The 19,755-nt window shown below is 36.8% G+C and overlaps 1 protein-coding gene across 3 annotated transcripts in view; it reads right to left on the reverse strand.

Moving 5' to 3' along the window:
* LOC149231281 (haloacid dehalogenase-like hydrolase family protein) overlaps positions 1 to 19,755 on the reverse strand; it is a 574,449-nt gene that overhangs the window by 300,015 nt on the left and 254,679 nt on the right. For all 3 annotated transcript variants that reach the window (XM_089379150.1, XM_089379151.1, XM_089379149.1), the window contains exon 14: positions 7,399 to 7,494. In XM_089379150.1, coding sequence (XP_089235276.1) covers positions 7,399 to 7,494 — 96 coding nt within the window. The remainder of the gene's footprint in view (positions 1 to 7,398; positions 7,495 to 19,755) is intronic.

Below are 19,755 nucleotides of genomic sequence, written 5' to 3' on the forward strand. Positions count from 1 at the left end.
TCTAAACTTAGAGAAAATAAAATATTAATGTGGATTAATATGAAACTGTGTTAGAATGGTCCAAAAGACATGGATCAAGCCAGATCTAATCTTAGCCATTGATTAGGGACTTAATCTCGGTCGTTGATATGTCAACAGGAAAAGTATAAGAGGAGGCTTGAGGGTCACTTGGAGAGTACACTAGAGTGATCAGTCATTCTATTCTCTCGAGCGGGGTTTGCTAAGAGAGATAGAATTAGTGATCGAGAGTTGCAGCTGAGGGGCATTGAGCACAGAGAGATAGAGAGGCAGAGATAGTGCCGGGAGAGTAGTGCAGTAGCCGGGGAGAGTGACGCAGAGCCAGCCAAGGCTCACGCAGAGGCAGTCAGGAGCTGCGCAGAGCCTCAGAGAGGCCAACGTTGCTGACGTAGAGGGCCAGAGGGCTGACACAAGTCCTTCTAAGGCTGACACAGACCCATATGAGGTGACGCAGGGCCAACATTTGGTAGAGAGGGACTGACGCAGTCCAGAGAGACGTTAACGCTAGGGTTTCTGGGGCAGATTGGTGCTGAGGAGCCGCCGGAAGGATTATCTAGGGTTTCAGCCAGGAGATTTGTCAGAAACTGAGAGCTATTACTACCAAGGAAATTCTGTGTTGGGTAGGCTAGTTTCGGCACCCTGATTGTACTCTGATATTGCTTAATAAGAAAATCCTCAAATAGCTGCACCGGTTTTCCCACATTGGGTTTTTCTGCGGACATTGGTCCAAAAATAATGGTGTCATATTGTGTGATTGTTTATGTTTCCTTTAGTTGTTGATCTGTAATATGTTGAGCATGCACTAGTCTTTATTTTCAGTATTTACATTGTAAATAACTTGTTAAGTAAAATAACAAGTAGGTAGGAATAAATCAAATAAAGTGCATGGAGGGTTTCTAACTAAGTAAACTTAGAAACTTCAACAGTAGGTCTGTACAACAGTGCACCAAAAAAACCACATTTTGCTGTAATTTCTTGTTTTCTTAATGGGCTATTTTCCCAGTTTAGGAGCCCTTGTAAGCTTGGAGTAATTTTAGTGAAAACCTAATATTTTAAGGGCAGAAATTTCTATGTGTATTTTGGAGATTGGTTTTCTATAGCTTTTGCCAAATCTCTTATTTCCAATTAAATTTCTAGGAAGTGTATTTTATTCTATGAGCTACAGAATTCAATCTAAATTAATTTTTCAATAAGGAAATCATAAGGAATTAATTTGCCGAAGTTGTTAGGATAGATATTTTAACAAGATGAAGACGTGCCGCATCGTTGACACATTCAAAAATGATTATCCAATGAAATGAAACCCTAAAAGTAGAGTTCCCTATTCTTGGGGGTTTCTAGCACCACCTATTATTAATTCATCCAAAAGGTAGTTGTGAGGGAAGCTTATAAAAGGACGTGTTGTCGCACAGAGTGTCTAGGCACTGCGACAACGCTCAGATCGAGGGTTGTCACCTTAATCCCCGATCTCTCCGTTTACGTTGTCTCCCTACAGCAAGCTAAGGGGGGTAGACCCTATGGACAACAGGATGAAGGGGAACTAGCTGGGAATCAACGGGCTCGAGAGACACAGCGAAGCAATCGAAAACTTGGTTGAAGCTAAGCAAGACTCAAGATTTAATTAGATTTTAAGTGATAAATACCAGTGCCTCAAGGAGTCAATGATCCAAGTAAATGATTATCAGCTATTTCTTAGAAATAATTAACAATTGCCTGAAAATATTTGCCAAACATCTAATATGTAATGAACATCAAAAATATTCAAGCAATAGCGATCAATTTCAATGGATGCACAATGATTAACAGATGCTCAAAGCTTTAAATATCTTAATCAACCACGAAATTTAACAATTCACCGATTTTGATCCTCAAAACTAAAAGACGTATCCTTAGAGAACCAAATCCAGAAAAATTTCACCACCTTCAATAGTTAATTTTTAAATATAAGAATTCAAGCACATTTAACTATGACGAATACCACAAAAAATTTCCTTTAGATTTTTTTACTTTAGCACAAAAGAAGCTTTAAATTCACAAATTTAGAAAATCCTTTTCCCAATACACTAAGCAAGACTTAATGTGGTGAACGATGAATTAATACCTTTTAATGTTTCAAAAATTTTATATTTTTTATTGTTTTTGGACTTTGGAATTTTTTTTTTTTTTTTTTAAAATAAATGAAAACTAAAAAAAAAAGATTTTTTTTTTAAATGATTAAAATAACAATAAAAACCATAAAGTAAAACGAAATTCTAAAATAAAACAAAACTAAATAAAAATTATAAAATACCTAGCCTAACACATGAATATATACAAAATAAAATGAAACCAAAGCATAAGGAAAACCTAACCTTAACACATTAAAAACCCCCAAAAAAAATGAAATGCTAACGAAATCTACCTAAACCTAAACTAACCCGCATACATACATAAATAAGATAGAAAAAAAAATGAGACTCATTTTGTTCTGGCTGCGTTGTGCTTGCAGGTAGGGGTTTGAGAGATGCGATGGAATGGACGCGGGTATGCTTGCTTGCTACGCAGGTTGGATAGGCGACAGAAGTGAGGACAGTGGCAGCGAAATGGAATCTTCGCTGAAAGCCGGTGGAAGCATGGGAATGAAGCAGTTCGATGGATAGCGTGAATACAACTGCATGGAGGGGAGCTGCAACGATGGACAGACAGAGTTTGTTTGCAAGTTAGGGAGCGAGGAATGGCAGTGGAGGCACGCAAAATGAGGGTGCGGGCAGCGTGGAGTGATCAATGGATGGGCAGCGTGGAGCTGCGTAGGATTTTTGCAGTGGATCTGGCGGTATGAGGAAGAGGGGAGATATGCAAGTTGACGGAATACAAATGAGGATGAGACAAGATGGAGCAGTGTGAGAAGGGTTTCGATGGTGACAGAGAGAAGAGATGCTCGGAGGAGAATGAGGGAGGTTGGATCTGTAGGAAACGAGGATGGGTTTTACACAATACCCCTAAAAAAAAATCGAAATTTTTCTATAGAAATGCAACCCCAGGTAGTAGCAGACAGATGGCCCAGGAAACCCTTAAAACTCTCCAGAAATCTTAATAAAATTTTTTAAATCCTTCTGCTTCAGATTCGCCTGATGAAAACCCCCAAAAAAATTTCCAATCTGAAATAAATACCCCTGCAAGAGCTGATTTCTAAGGCCAGATCTTACCCTCCAGGGCCCAGATCTGGCTTCAAACAAGAACTCCCCTTCAGATCTGCAACCTGTGATGGCAAAAACAAAACGCCCAGAAATAATATATACAATGATGAACCTGAAAACCCCAAAAACCAGCTAAACAATTACAGTAATCACAAGCTAAAGGCTCTAAGCAGCCAGATCTATCATTATGCCACACATATTTTTTAAATTTTAAATTTAAGGTGAGGTGCTTCAGAGAAAACCCTTCATGCATCAACAATGGAAGTTCTAATGACAAGCCTGGGATTCAATCAAGTTGGGCCCTTCAGAAAATGCTGATCAGGAGTTGCCTGGTCCAACTGAAAACTTCCTCGAACGCCCGATGATCTCAAAATCAAAAAATTTCCTGCACAACTCAATTCAACCATTAACGTAGAAAGAGAAAATGACAATAAAATTCAGATTTAATGGAGATACCTGCCATTATATTCAGAATTTAAACTACCATTCAAACCCTAGTGATCAAGCAAGATACCTGTGCTTAAACCACTTTTTAGAAAGCTACTACCAATCGTTGAAAAGGAAATCTATGCATGAAAATAAAACATCTTACAGCATTTCCACGAAGAGTAACACTAGCAGAAATTAACCCCAAAGTCTTTCTTTATTGCACATGAAAAACGATTACAAGAGAGCTTTCACTTAGCACACGACTCCCAGATCGAATGATCTCAACTGAAAACTGACCTCCTATTTAAAGGCAAATCTTCCAACGGCTAGTTCGAGTGATCCTTGTCAAAGTGATCTCAACCGTTGATGAAGATCAGAATTTCTTTTAATCTCATCTGTCGAAATTTTAAATTATTGAGGAAATTTGAAATTATCAATTAAATGTATTTTAATTAATTCAAAAATTAAATTTTTGAATTAATTTCCTCAAAATTTGACTTTGATTTAACCCTAGGGACCAAGGGCATAAAATTTAGCAAAATAATCAATTAACCTTAGCCTCTGGACCTTTTAAAATTAATTTTTTTAAAGGACTCTCGAATTTAGCCTTTGGAAAATTTAAATTTACCTAGGACCTAGAACTTATGAGGGGATAAATTATTTTTCTAACCATCAAGACCAATGTTGCACGAAGCGCGGACGGAAGCGGAGACGCGGAAGCGTCATTTTCCAAAAATCTAGGAAGCGAAGCGTCTGCTATATATATATATATATATATATATATATATATATTTGCATTTATACTCAAAACAAACATCCCAAATACCAAATTAGTTGTAGAAGACATGAAAACATGCATATTTTTGCATAAATCAAGAGAGATATAACATCCATTGTACATTAATGATTAATTATTCGAGCATCAACCATCTAGAATCTAGATTCTTCTCCTCTTGTCTAGCCTTTGCCTCTACCTCAATTGTCTAGGGATATTAGTCAACATTGCCCAATTCTGATCGAACTACCTAATTCAAGACTTAAAATATGGTAGAAAAAGCTTAACATGCTTGATCGATGATTTTGACTTGATTGAAAGATAATTTTTTGCTAAGGGCATGCCGTGTGACAAAGGAGTTCAACAATTAACACCACCAACACTAGGGTACATATAGGGCTTGGTGCTCTTGATTAAATGCTAATCGCATACCTTCATACTTGATATAATCTAATGAAATGCCACAATCCCATTGATCCTAAATTCCTAAAAACTGTTAAGTCTGTTGAATTTTGAATAGGATATCAAATTCTATTTTCTCCATATGAAGTCCAATGAGGTTGGAACCACTCTCAAACATCCTGAGTCATTCCATGGTAATGTTAAAAATTTAAGTAAAAGGATGAAAATGAAAAATAAAGGAGAATGTCAATTTTACTTTAAGAATTTAACATTACCATGAGGGAGCATCTGCGATATTTATATTTTTTTATATTTTTTTTGCCTTCATTTCTCACCCTAACCTAAGGTGGACCCACCCCCAACAAGAAAACTCACCTAAAATTAAAAAAAAACGATTTTCTAAACAGTGCGGCACTTTTCCGGAATCGTACGGAAGTGTACGGGAAGCGTAAGCTTCGCCCTCCGAAGCGCCACGCTTCGTACTGCCGAAGCGCCATATGAAGTGCGCTTCGGAGGAAAGCTTCCGAAATTTCCAGGAAGCGTCCAAATCAGGCGGAAGTGTGCTTCCGAATTTTGGAAGCGCGCTTCCAGGGACGCTTTCTGGACGCATCCGCACAGGACGCGCTTCGGGCCTTGGAACCGGGGGGGGAGGACGCTTCCTGCAACATTGCTCAAGACATTTTTACATTTCAAGGGGGAAAACCCATTTGATATAGACCCTCATAGACTACCCAGTTCTGCAACACAAACATAATCTAGCAGATCAAGCAATTTGTAATAAAATAACCTAACCAAATAGTTAGGATTATTCCCAAATCACTTTTACATAGACTCGATCTAACACACTAGGACTCCCCTAAGATTCTAATGACAAAATCCATTCCGGCTTTGGGGTAAGGCTGAAGGAAAACTCTGCCGATCATGGATTGGTGAGACAAAAAACCTTCCGGAATGTAGATCATCACCAGAAAATTAGGTTTACCTAGGCAATTACATACATGACACAGATCTGCTGAGATTATTTACAATTTACACATGCAGACTAGGTTTACAATATAACATGATCAGGCTGATGATGATAGTCGAACGGCACGGACACATTGATCAAGCGCTATCCATTTTGCGAAAAAATAGGGTGTACTGCTATGGGTCGTTGACACATAGTGGTCAACAAGATGGTTTCACCTCATTTGCATGGTGTGATTTCAGATTGGAGAAACTACCGTGTATCTCTTGGCTGTTATGGATTTTGGGACAGATTTGTAACTGCATGTACAGGTTTCTAAAGGCCAAAATATCTTTGTAATGCTAATATTTCAAGCTTAAATTCATTTATTCTGTTGGATAATAGTATTGGATGTATAGAGGAAATATTTTAAGTACAAGAAAGGCCATTGGGAGAGATTTCTTCATCCTCTTAAAGCTGATATGGTTTCAGATCTGTTATGTATTGATTTATTATGGCTGTTAATCGTAAAAAGTTGTTCCATTGATTTATATGTTCTGAAAATTTGTACATGGCTGTTACTTGTATCAAAACTGCTAAGGGTTGGTAATTATCATTGTTAGTGAGGTTACTAAGTTATATTTTGCTCCATGGTCAAGAACTAAATCTTCCCTATCCTTCATGACTCCATAACCAATGGATAAGGCACTAATCTTTGAAATTGACTAATTAATATATTGAATAGCTCAAAACATTTCTATTTTACTGATCTGGAAATTATTACACAGCTGAAAAAGACAGATTGGTAATCCTATCAGCGAAACCCACCTCATGCTGAAAAAGAACCAGCCTAAAGAGAGGGAAGCAATCACCGAAGTGATAGATGATAGTGCTTATATTTTACCCTAAATGTGCATTTTTATGTTGGAATTAATTAGTTTGTGAAGTGTACATTTGGAAAGTAACACTTAATGAATCTAGTCTAACCAGAATTGGCTGAATAGATGACAAGTGCATGCAACTCAAAATGCGAGAGTTAAACATATTTTTGGGAGTACCCCTATGCTAAGCAATGTTGAATTTTTCTTCTGGTGAAATTCAATTCACTCCTACAAGGAAACATTCATTGACATGCCACCTTACTTGGCAATTGCATATCCCTTGTATTGAGTCATTATTGTGTCCTTTGGCATTGTACTCAACCCCCTGTTTTGTCCTCATTCTATGTGATTCGTTGTAAGCATATTCTGGAATGTTAGATAGGTTCTGAATAGTTCTTTTAGAAAATAGAATATTATGAGTTATCTACACAAACTAAAGCTAGAGGGGTTTTCTTGATAAAGGATGATAAGGATACCTGTGCTAGGGCTTATTCTGGCCTCATTGCAACATTGGCTGCAATAAGGTCGATGATCCCTCTGTGTTTGTACTTATATATTTTTTTGTATAGTATTAGGAGTTATTATTTCAAAAAAGAAAAGTAAATCTTACACAAAAACACATGTATTAGCAAGCAGATTAATAATGAAACATCTATTCTATAGGCATGAGAAAGGATGGTTTTCAATGTCATTTTCAGGTCCAAAGTTCTTTCCAAAAATAACCGAATTAATGAATTTTAACAATCCAAATAAATGGTAAAGAAAGCATACCGGGTGAGTGATCTCATACCGCAGCACAGCATATCGAATTGCATCCAGATCTTTTTCATTGTCAAACTTTGCAGAATGTACCCCCACAACAGTAAACTGCATCATTATGCATTTGAACAACAATTTTATATCCATGTTAAAGTTCAACAATTTTACAAAATCGCATACCACACAAAATGATAAAACAAGTTGAAAAAATGAAGTGACTTCAAGAAAACAAACACAAGTTGACTGCAGCAGCTCTCCAAAGTACAATTGCAATCAAATGTCTTTTGATCTTTTCAGAAAAATTGTTGAATGTGCCATAGATTATTGAATATTTTCAAGCCTTACAAATGCCTTGATAGTGTTGAACAAATTATGAAGTACTGTAAATTCTTTTATTTTTAGAATTTTGATCATCAACTTTCTGTCAAGCATCTCTTATATTTTAGTTCAATTTGAATTACCTTTTCTTAAGGTTTTATCATATCAACTCGTTTGCAATTTCAATTTCATTGCAAATGAGATTATTAGGATGGATAATATATGAACTACAGGGATATCATCCTTTGGGGTTTAGGACACATTCCCTCAATTCCTGTTAATATTGAAGAAAGGGTGGCGGGTTGGGAAGTCCCCTCTCATTCCTAACTATCTAGTATTCCATTGTGATAAGTGACCATCAAAGGACATCCAGTGCATCTTGTTACCACCTAAAAATGCAAAATCCATTTTGCATTCTTATGGTATTACTACTAATCAGATTAGGAGGGATGCAAATGTTCATGTAACCTACTAAGATGGGCACACACAGGATAACGGCCCACTATCAGCTCGACTCAAACCTCCACTCTTTAGGCCCAACATCCTCTGAAAAAGCTAAGGTAGGATTCCCAATTAGTACCTCAACCAACCAAGTGAAGACCAATGCCTTCTTTGGGGTCAAGGATGAGGTAGACGAGTTAATTATTGGCTGTCCTACTAGTTTTCTGTGTGTAAATATGCATTACAAACTTAAAACCAGTAAGATGATTCACTCAAAAGGACAAAATATAGCATGTAAGTATTCAAACAAAGATTGCACAAAAATCCTAACCAGATCTAAAGTGATTCTTTCAATTGGATGACTAGTTATAGAGATTCTAGATACTAGTGCTAATTTACTTGCTTCCCTGAGACTGCAGACTGTAAAATCTGCAAGGAAATGCAGGGACAACATGTCATGTCCCCAATTAAACCTTTGAAGGCATAATCCATAGCCCTTTGAAACGTAGCCCTAGCATTGCTTAATCCAAACAGCATTCTAATATATTCGAAAGTACCCCATGGTGTGGTGAATGTAGTTTTGTGACAATCCTCTTTTTTAACCCATACTTGATTATACCCAAAAAAACCATCTAGCAATGACATCATTCCAGAACCAATTACTCTTTGCAACATAGTCTCCATGTTCGGCAAAGGGTAATTATCTTTCTTACATGTTAGATTAAGGTTTCGAAAATCGACACAAAGTCTTATTATACCATTCTTTTTCCTAACAATCACCAGGTTGGAACACCATGTTGAATGCCTCGTTTGAGCAATAATTGTTGCTGCAAGCATTTTTGAAATCTCCCTTTGAACCAAAGGGGCTAACTTAGGATTTATCTGCCTAAGATTTTGACGAAAGGGTTTAGCATTTTCATCTTTCAAAGGGATAGTGTGCTCCATGACATCTTCCCTATAACCTTTTAATTCATCATAAGAAAATGCTAAAACATCCCAATATTCACGAAGTAAATTGGTTAACTTTTTTCTTTCTTCAACATTAGTACCCTCATCAATTTTGATAATCTTTGGATCCCTAGAAGTACCAATGTTTACCTCGATGTATTCGCCTGGATCCATTTTATTTTCCTCTTTCATCTTTGTGGCATCAGGCCGATCAAAGTGTTGTTCTAAAGAAACCACATTCCTAGGAGTAGAATTTATGATATCTTCATGATCATCAAATCCATCCTCCTTAGAATCTATCCGAAAATTTTCAAACTCATCCAAATTATCAAGAAAACGAATCACTTGTTTTTCGTCATCAAAAACTTGCCAATGCTCAGAGTTATCTGGAATAGAAGGCCTAAATATAACTTCCATTTTTATCTTATCCTTAATCATCCCATCAGATAACAGCAAAGTAGAAGCAGCTACAGCAAGCTCATCTGTCGAACTATTCTGCTCTCTTGGGATAGCCTCAAAGTCAAGGGCATCAAAGTATTCCATAGTATCCCATACAACATTTCTATAATTCTTTAACCTTTGATTTTTGCATGTAAATTTATTTTTAATTTGCATGATAATTAAGTTGGAATCCCCCTTGATGCTAAGCAACTTAACTCTTAAAACCTTTGCCAACCCAAGACCCAACAACAAAGCTTCATATTCAACAATGTTGTTGGTTGCTTCAAATTCCAACCGATAGGCAAATTTGAAAATATGACCAAGGGGTGATTTTAATACTACTCCTGCACCTTTACCGTGCCTAGACGATGCACCATCAAAATACATGTACCAAAATTTATCCTTGAGATCCCCAATCTTTTTATCAACCTTATCATCGGGAAGAACTATAGAATTAGACAGGATAGCATAATTCCCAATGTCAGATTGTTCTTTAATTATCTCATTATGAAGTCTCTTAGGATCTTCAACATGGAATCTTCTCTCAGGCTCTCTCTATTAAGTCTCACAAGACCATCACCTCTAGGAGAAGGAATAATAGCATATGACCAAATCATTTGAATACTCCCTCCTAGATCAGAGGCCCATTTTCTTGACAAAAGCATACCCAAGCATCAGGCACATCAACAACGACAATGTCCATAACAATCATAATGTTAGGGTAAACTAATAAATGAACCTATAAATCCTTGATCAAACTGTGAACTTCAATCTTCTTAGAATCCATGGCACATATATTGTAGTAAGGCCTAGAAACTCTTAAATTAAGTTGTTCCATGACCCTCTTGGTCATGACACAAGCTAACACACCAAAATCCAGCATGCAATTATTCAATTTGTACCCATTAACCATCAAAGTAATAAAGAATGGCTGATGATCCTTGTTATCTGAATCTAGACTTTGCAAATATATAGGAGCATCTTGATAATCAACCTCCGGTGCCCTTTGTTAAGAAAAATTCACTTGAGGAGCTTCAATAGCTTTTAGTAACTTAGCCCTTTGGGAAGGAATCTTTGCAATCTTGGAGACAGGAACCCAAATTTTTGCATTATTAAACCAACTTCCCAAATCGATATCTAATCCAGTGTTTAAACCCGGGTTAAAAATTCGAGGAGGAATTTGATTCCTAGTTTGATCTTTATCCCTTCTTTGATAAGTTAAACCCTTATCTTTAGCAATTTCCATGATTCGCTCTGGAGAAGGCTTCTCACCATATAATTTAACCATCATATCATCTTCATTCTCAAAATTATTTATACTAAAAGCTGATGTGGAAGGCATAACATCTCGATTGTTTTCCTTAACTTCCATCCAGTCTTTCATAGACAAAGAAAACTCTTTACCCACACAATTTATTTGATTACCTGCCCCAAACATTCCATTATCCAAAATCCTTCTAACTATGGGGCAAGTTGCCTCCTCATGAAGAGCATCACAAGCCCGGCAATAAGGCGGAGCATCATCGACCAAATTAGTATGTTCAAGCGGATTAGGTGGTCTTTGCTCACTAGATTGACCTTTCTTCTGCCAATTATTATTTCGTTTATCATTATTATTTCTAGGCTGGAAATTTTGTGTTTGAGCTTTTTCCATTTGGACAACCTATTCTGCAAAGTAGTTATTTCCTTAGCATGGTTAGAGTTAATTTCGCTTGGTTAATCTCCATGCTTTCAATTTTTTGCAACAATTTATGAACGAGTTCATTATCAAATTCTTGGACCTCTTTTTCTTTAGGTTCTTTTAATTTTGTTGAAGCCCTATCAAAACCTGGGATTTCAGACTTCACTGATGCTGCCTTATCGTTTTCAAGCTCTATTGCTAAAGCTTGACAATCCCTATAATCAGGAAGTTTAGCACGTCTTAACTCATAAGAAGGCTCAAGGCTAAAGGCATCAATACAAAAGTCCCAAAGAGATTTATCAGTAGGTTTATAATCTTGAGGTAATTCCTTGATGATATCATTCCTCTTGTTAAATTCTTCTGCGGTCTCATTTTCTATGTTTTTAATGATACTGATAGCTTTTACGAGATGCCTTCCTTCTCTCTTATCTCCATACTTTTCCTTAAAGGCATTAACAATCGATTGCAAAGAATCAAATGAATTTTGAGGCTTTTCTGTAAACCAATCTAAAGCATGCCCCTCCAAGGTAAGAACAAAAAGGGTCATTTTTACATCTTCATGATTAAAATCAACAGCCCTTGCATTACCCAGCCATGAACTAAAGGATTTTAGATGAGAGTTAGCACTAACTACATTATTACCCTAAAAGATAGGCAATTTATCCATCCCATGCTTTGGAATATCATTGGGATAACCTTGAATGTTAGCAAAGTTACAAGGGGCGAATATGTCCATGATGTCATGCTCGACTGGGTTAGTAAAAAGCAAACGGATATCAAAGAGGGCTTCTTGTCCGAGATTAACAAGAAAGGTACGAGAAGAGAGTTTGTGTAATCGTACTTTGAAAGCCCTTTCTGGATCAGGAGCAGGATTAACCAAACTGCTTGGATGTCTTCTAGTATACACTCTTGCAGAAGATAGATGAAGTGGAGTTGCCACCGGACAAAAAGTCTAACTCGGAATAACCCGAAAGCAAGGAGCCAAGGACAAGGAACTTATCCTGGCAAGAGACGAAAGGATGAGAGGAAAGAAATGAGATGAATGTTGAAGAAACCAAGGACAGAAAAACTCTATCCCTAGCAACGGCGCCAAAAAATGTTGTCGCACAGAATGTCTAGGCATTGCGACAACGCTCAGATTGGGGGTTGTCACCCTGATCCCCAATCTCTCCATTTAAGTTGTCTCCCTATAGCAGGCTAAGGGGGTTAGACCCTATGGAAAAATGGAATGAAGAAGAACTGATTGGGAACCAATCAGTTCAGGAGACACGGCGAGGCAATCAAGTACTTGATTAAGGCTTAGCAAGACCTAGAATTTGATTAAATTTTAAATGATTAATACTAGTGCCTTATGGAGTTAATGATCTTTCTAGGTAAAATGAAAACCAAGTAATTGATTAGCTATTGTTGCTTAGGAAAATGAAATCTATTTGCAATTCCACAATAAAAATCTTTAACAATCACTTGAAAATATTTGTAATATGTCGAACATGTAATGAGCATTAAATAATCCAAGCAATAACTATAGATAGATACAAGATATTCAACAGATGCACAATGTTCTAGCAATTAAATTTTTAGAGATCCAAATACTTCAAAACAACCACGAAATTTAAATGCTAACCAGTTTAGATCCTAGAATTTAAATGATTATGCTTAGTGATCCAAATCTAGGAAATTCACCACTTTCCAATAGTTAATCTTTAGATATAAAAATTTAAGCACATTTAACTATAGATAAATGACAAATACCTTTACCACAAAAGTTCACCCTTAGATTTTATCCTTAGCACAAAAGATACCAAGAAGGAATTAAAAATTTGACAAATTTAGTTAGTCCTTTAGGAAATCTTTTTCTCAATATGCTAAGCGAGACTTAATGTGCAGTAAATGATAAATCAAGATTTTCTCTTAATGTGACCAAAGTAAATCAAAAGATTAAAAAAAAGAATTAATGGGCCAGAGGCCACATAAAAAAATTTAAAATCTTTTAATGCTAAAAAATTTACATTTGAAAAAAAATTAGGATGTCTCAAAATAAAATTAATGCGAAGCCCCTTCTTTTAGAAATTTGTTATTTTTATGATTTTTTTTTTAGTTTTAGAAATTTTTAATTTTTTGTTTTTAGATTTAAAAAAAAAACATAAAATAATAAAAAAGGAAAAAAGAATTAAAAGTCAAAAAATAAAATCGAATTTAAATACATTCTAAAAAAAGTTGGCCTTTCAATGTATATACAAAGTTAAACGTAAAACCTAACCTAATGGATGTGTGTTCATACAACTGAAGATAAAATAAAAAAAATCGGATTTGTATTTGTTGCGTTGTGTTTGCAAGTCTGAGGGAAGCTCGACGGCCGATGAGGATGGATCTGTTCGGGAGGATGAGATCCGGCAGCGATGAGAAGGATGAGAAGAAGGGACGGCGTAAGGGAGAGCAGGTAACCTGTTTTGCAGGTCGAAGCTTGGACGACAGAAAGGATTGCAGCTGACGGACAGCAAATGCAGAAGGCTGTGGATAGGAGAGGCGTAATGGAGTTGCAGTGAGGAATGGTTGTGGTTTAATGAAGGAAAACGGTGGGCAGTGGATGAGAGAATGCTGCAAAGTGAAGGATATACCAACTGCGAGGGTATGAGCGATGGGAATGGAGAGTGCGGTCATATGACTGTGGATTGGTAATGAAAGAATGGGGCAGCAGACAGCGGACTTAGGCCAGCGTTTGGAGCAGCGATGGAGGCAGGATGGTTGGGTTGCGTAGAGATGGAGCGGGATCTCTCAATGAGGAAAGGAAATACGTAGCTAGGGAGAGAAAACACGGATAGGGGTGAGGTTAATATATGTGTGGAAGGGAGGAAAATGAGGAGAGGATGAGAGAAAGAGTTGAGCCTAAAAAAAATTTCGAAATTTTTCAGGCAACAGAAAAATTGAAGATCCCAAGTAGCAAACAGGAAAGGAAAATAGCAGCCCAATAAACCCCTAAAAATTTCCAAGAGATTTCTGAATAAAATTTATATGTTCTGCTTCAGATTTATTACTTGAAACCCCTGTAAAATCATCTCCAGATAAAAAAAAAATTAAAACCCTGGACTGCAGAAATAATGCCCCTGCAAGAGATGGTTCTGAGGCCAGGTCTTACCCTCCAGGGCCTTGATCTGGCTTCAAAATCAAACTTCACCTTCAAATCTGCACCCTGTTCCTTGAAAACACAAACACCCAGAATCCCAATATACCAAAAAAAAATTACAGATCTATGCACAAGAGAAGCAGATCTACCAGATCTAGCGAGTGTGAGTCAACCTCCGCTCCCAGATCCGACAATCTGAGGCTCTTAAAAGCTAGATTTATCAATTTAGCACAATTTTTTTTTTTTTAAATTTTAAATTTAAACGAAGGTGCTTCGCCCAAAACCCTTCATGCATCAACAATGAAACTTCTTATGATAAGCTCGTGATTCAATCAAACTAGGCTCTTCAGAAAATACTAATTGGGAGTTGGCTGGTCCAACTGAAAACTTCCCCAAACGCCCAATAATCTAAAAATCAAGAATTCTCTGCACAACTCAATTCAACCATTAATGTAGAGCGAGAAAACGATAATAAAATTTAGATTTAATAGAGATACCTACCATTATATTCAGAACTTAAATTACCATTCAAACCCCAGTAATCAAGCAAGATACTTGTTCTTAAATCACTCTTCATAAAGCTATCATCAATGACTAAAAGGAAATCTATGCATGAAAATAACACATCTTACAGCATTTCCACGAAGAGTAACACCAGCAGAAATTAACTCCAAAGTCTTCTTTTATTGCTCATAAAAAGAATTACAAGAGAGCTTTTACTTAGCACACAAATCAAAGATCGAATGATCTCAACTTACAAATGACCTCCTATTTAAAGATAAATCTTCCAACGGCTAGTTCGAGTGATCCTTGTCAAAGTAATCTCGACTGTTGATGAAGATCAAAATTTATTTTAATCTCATCCGTCGAAATTTTAAATATTGAGGAAATTTCGAATTTTTCAATTTAATGCATTTTAATAAATTCAAAAATTAAAATTTTGCATTAATTTCCTCAAAATTTTGACTTCGACTTAACCCTAGGGACCAAAGGCCTAAAATTTAGCAAAATAATCAATTTACCTTAGTCCCTGGACCTCTCAAAATTTAAATTTTTAAAGGATCCACAAATTTCGACTTTGGAAAATTTAAATTTACTTAGGACCTATAATTAATTAAATTTCTGGCTTAGGATTTTAACTAATTTTGTCCAGAAAATTTAATTATTTAACCTATGAGGGGACAAATTATTTTTCCAACCCTCAAGACCCTTTACATCATGATTTTTACATTTTTTACATCTCAAGGGGAAAAACCCACTTACAAAAGACCCTCACAGACTACCCAGTTCTGCGACACAACTATAATCTAGCAAATCAAGCAATTTGTAATAAAATAACCTAACCAAATAGTTAGGATTATTCCTAAATCATTTTACATAGACTCGATCTAGAACCCTAAGATTCCCCTAACATCCTAGTGACAAAATCAATTTCGGCTTTGGGGTAAGGCTGAAGGAAAACTCTGCCAACCATCCAAAAATGGATCGGTGAGACAAAAAAACTCTCGAAATGTAGATCATTACCAGAAAATAGGTTTACCTAGGCAATTACATACATGACAAGGATCTGCTAAGATTATTTGCAATTTACATATGCAGAAAGGGTTTACAATACAACATGATCAGGCTAACGATGATCGCTGGACGATGCGGACATATCGTTCAGGTGCTATCCCTTTTGCGAAAAAGAGGGTGTATTACTATGGATCGTTCACACGTAATGGTCAACAGGAGTGATAGCTATTTTCTGGGGAATAGTTGTGCACAATTTCTCAGCCATTTGCAGGAGAGTTCTATCATTTCTCAATAGTTTCTCTCTGGTTGTGCGCAAAACTAGGTAGCTAGAATTCTGCTCTATTTTGGGCATTCCAGGTCAACTGGAATTAGCCCAAACAATTTATGGGTTTGGATGGTTAGGGTGTGAAGAGCCTGTAGCTAATTTTATAGAATTTTCTGGGTAGTATTCAAGCCAGAATAGTACATTCTTATAGTAGGGTGTATTGCTAGTTAGCTGGGCAGTTTGCATCACATTGTGGGTTCATTTTGGCTTAGAGTTGGGCCAAACATTCTCTGGCTATTTCTAGGTTACAGGGGAGGAGTTTGTGGTTGCAATTTGGCATTATTGAAGTCAAAATTTCAAGTTCCTTTGAGTAGAAATTAGCAAAATTTCTAGGCAGTGCACAAATTTTGTGGGATCCATTTCCAACAGTCGGATTAGTGAGATCTCACTTGGGGTTTTCCTAGCTTGCATAGCAGGCCCAGGATCTATCATTCCGGGCCATTTATGTACTCAGATTTTTGTATTAATAAAATGGCTCAGTTGTTTGGCTCAATTTCTTTTGTATTTTGATGTGCATGTTTAGAATTTGTTTATTATTATTATTTCCTTGTACATGTTGTCTCTGTTATTTTCTGTAAATTTCAAATTTGGAACATTACAGTGGTATCAGAGCATGATCTTGTCCAGCTGTAGGGAAGCTAGCAAGGTCATGGAGGTGTTAGACATACATGCTCAGTGATTCGTGAATTTATAGACATGTTAGTGATGCAAAAAGGGATCATGGGCAAGTTGGTGAGGCAGAATGAACGTAGGTTGAAGCAGAACCAGGAGATTCTAGAGATGATGCAACAACTAGTGGGCATACGAATACAAAAGATGCAGGGCACTAGACCTCCTCAAAAGGAGTGGACAGGACATGAATAGTTAGAGGATGAGACCAAGAGGTGCTTTTGCTAGTAGAGACCTGGATATAGATATTAGGAGCTTGAGGAGGAGGCTGAGCATGAGGCTTAGGGCACGCAGGATTGTGAAGAGCACGTATATACACCCAGTGTGACACAGGAGACACCCTTGTTGGAGATTCCTTTGATAGCCTCAGTTGACACATTTGTGGAGATAGTTGAGCATACCCTCGTAGGGCCATCCATTGATGAGGTGCCAAGAGACACAAAGGTACCCAAAGTTGTGCCTAAGTTTACAGATGTTAGCCACCCAAAGTTGTGCCTGAGTTTACAGATGTTAGACACTCATGGTAGTTTCATCAGCTCCAAGTCGGCCTTCTAGCATTGACAAAGAAGCCTCCTCGAACCAAGTTCTGTACAACGTCTTCATCATCCAAGCAACCAGCCACACGAGCTGACTGTGCTCCTCTCATAGAACACAATGCACAAAATCCAAATGATTTAGATCAGACTTACCAGATTGGTAATTATCTGACAACATGGTGTGCACATGCTGAAGAAGTGCTTGATGATTTCGGTTGCCAAAGTGAGTTAATCCTTGCAAATCTTAAACTATTGCAAGATGAACAACATGAAGATAAACAAAAAAGAGAGGATAAAGAAAGAAGACGGAGAGAAAAGAAGAAAAGAGAATCCCAGCCTCCAAAGTTTTCTAAAAACTTAGAAATTCCTCAAAGTTGGGATACCAGTGAATCTCAAGATGACAATATTGCTGAATCAAGTAGTCAAGTTGGACATAAGCTAGAAATGCCAAAACCGGTTATTGTCCATAAAAACAAAAGTGAATTAGCCACTCTTGAAAATGCTGCTACTTTGTTTCCATCCTTTATTATGCCGTCCCTCCAGAAAGCTAACGTTTTTAATGAAGCCAAATATCCAAGGGTAGAAGAAGATTTATTCCCTACCAATTCATCTGGATATGTTTTAGATTTGGATAAATCCAAAAATCCAGCAGAATCCATTAGAGTTTGGATTGGTGCTCTCTACCAGATGCAGGTTGTTTCAAAATTGGATAATTATTCTATCTTCCTTCTAGCCGAAAAAAGAATGGTTGGTATTGTGTATGATTGGTGAATGGGTGGAACAGAAGAAGAAAGGAGAAATGTTGCAGCCTCGGGTTTAGCCACATTAGAAGTTTTATTGCTGACACAATTTGTTCCTGAACCTGTAGATGAGAAAAAGCAACTTATCACAGATTTAACAAGAATGGAATTAAAAGATTTAAAGGATTTGGATCATTTTGGTAATGATTATATGTCAAAAGTGTATAAAGCAAATCTTACCAATGATTCTACACAAAAGATTTCCTTCTTGTCTAAGTTGCCAGGAAATTTAGGTGACATGATAATGAAAGATCTTGAAACCCAGGGTAAAAAGATAGAACAAACCTATTGGATAGATCTTTTATTCAGGTGTCAGGAAAAGGTCAAATATTTATGTTGGCAAAAACAAATCCATGATGTTTCTCCAAATCTGAATGTATGTCGTTCTGTACTTCCATGGACTCCTTTTAAGAAGAGAAGATCTAAAAGGTATGGAAAATACAGACCAAAGCGTGTTGCAAATCCAAGGCGACCATTCAGAAAATTTAAATATCTGAAAAAGAGAAAGCAGCCCAAAAGAGACAATGCTTGCTTTATCTGTAAGCAAGAAGGTCATTTTGCTCGTAAGTGTCCAAAGAGTTCGTCCAATAAGTTAAAAGCTTGTATAGAGTTTGAAGATTTTGTAGATAATTGGTCAGTCGTTGATTCTCAAGATGAAGTGTCCGATGTATATATTTTGACAGATGCTTCCTTGTCTGATAATGAATCTATTCCTGATGTTAGTCAAAAAATGAATCTTTGCTATAGTGCATGGGAAAGTGAACCTAGTGATCAAGAGCTTCATTATAGTGATGAATATGATTCAGAAGATTATACAGAAGAATAATCAGAGGACTCCTCAGTCGAAATTGTGACCACAACAGACTCTAAGAATTCATTTCCCGTTTTAGACCCCTTGCCGTCACAGCCTATGGTGAATTCTTTCTGTCTATATCCAAAAATAGTTGTGTCTTCCTCTTCATCACTGCCTGTAAATAATACTGCTCTTGCTAAAGAAAATGCTTTTCTTAAAAATATTGTCAAGTCTAACAATCTCCTGTATATCCCAGTCGAAGTTCAAGTCAGAGGAGAATGGATATCTGTTGATGCTTTCATAGACACAGGTGGATCTAACAATCTTGCTCGTCCATCTTTGTTTAAAGGTTTATGGAAACCTTTACAGCATATTTTGGTATCTGAAACTATTGGTGGTTCAGTCAATCTCACCCATTATGTTGATAATGTTTCTTTAAAAATTGGGGGGAGTATTGTCAAAATGTCTGCAATACAACATTATGATGCCTCTGCAAGTCTGTTCTTAGGAATGCCATTTATCAATTCAGTATTGCCTGTGACTATCAGCGAAGATAAAATTATCTGTAACATTAAGAAGAAGGCAATAGCAGTCCCAAGGCTAGTTATGGCAAACTCTGAAGCAAGAAAAGAACAGAGTCAAAAGAAGATAGGTATCAGAAAATCAAAGAATGAATCTCATGACTGGAAAGAAGTTTTGCAGATATATGAGAAAAACCAGCCTACACAGAAAGCAAATAGAAATCCTGATTGGTCCCCAGAACAATTGAGTCTGTATG

The sequence above is a fragment of the Pinus tabuliformis genome, chromosome J (assembly GCF_031772625.1).
Source record: "Pinus tabuliformis cultivar Carrire ecotype Pingquan chromosome J, CPIR1, whole genome shotgun sequence".
Classification (NCBI taxonomy): Eukaryota; Viridiplantae; Streptophyta; class Pinopsida; order Pinales; family Pinaceae; genus Pinus; species Pinus tabuliformis.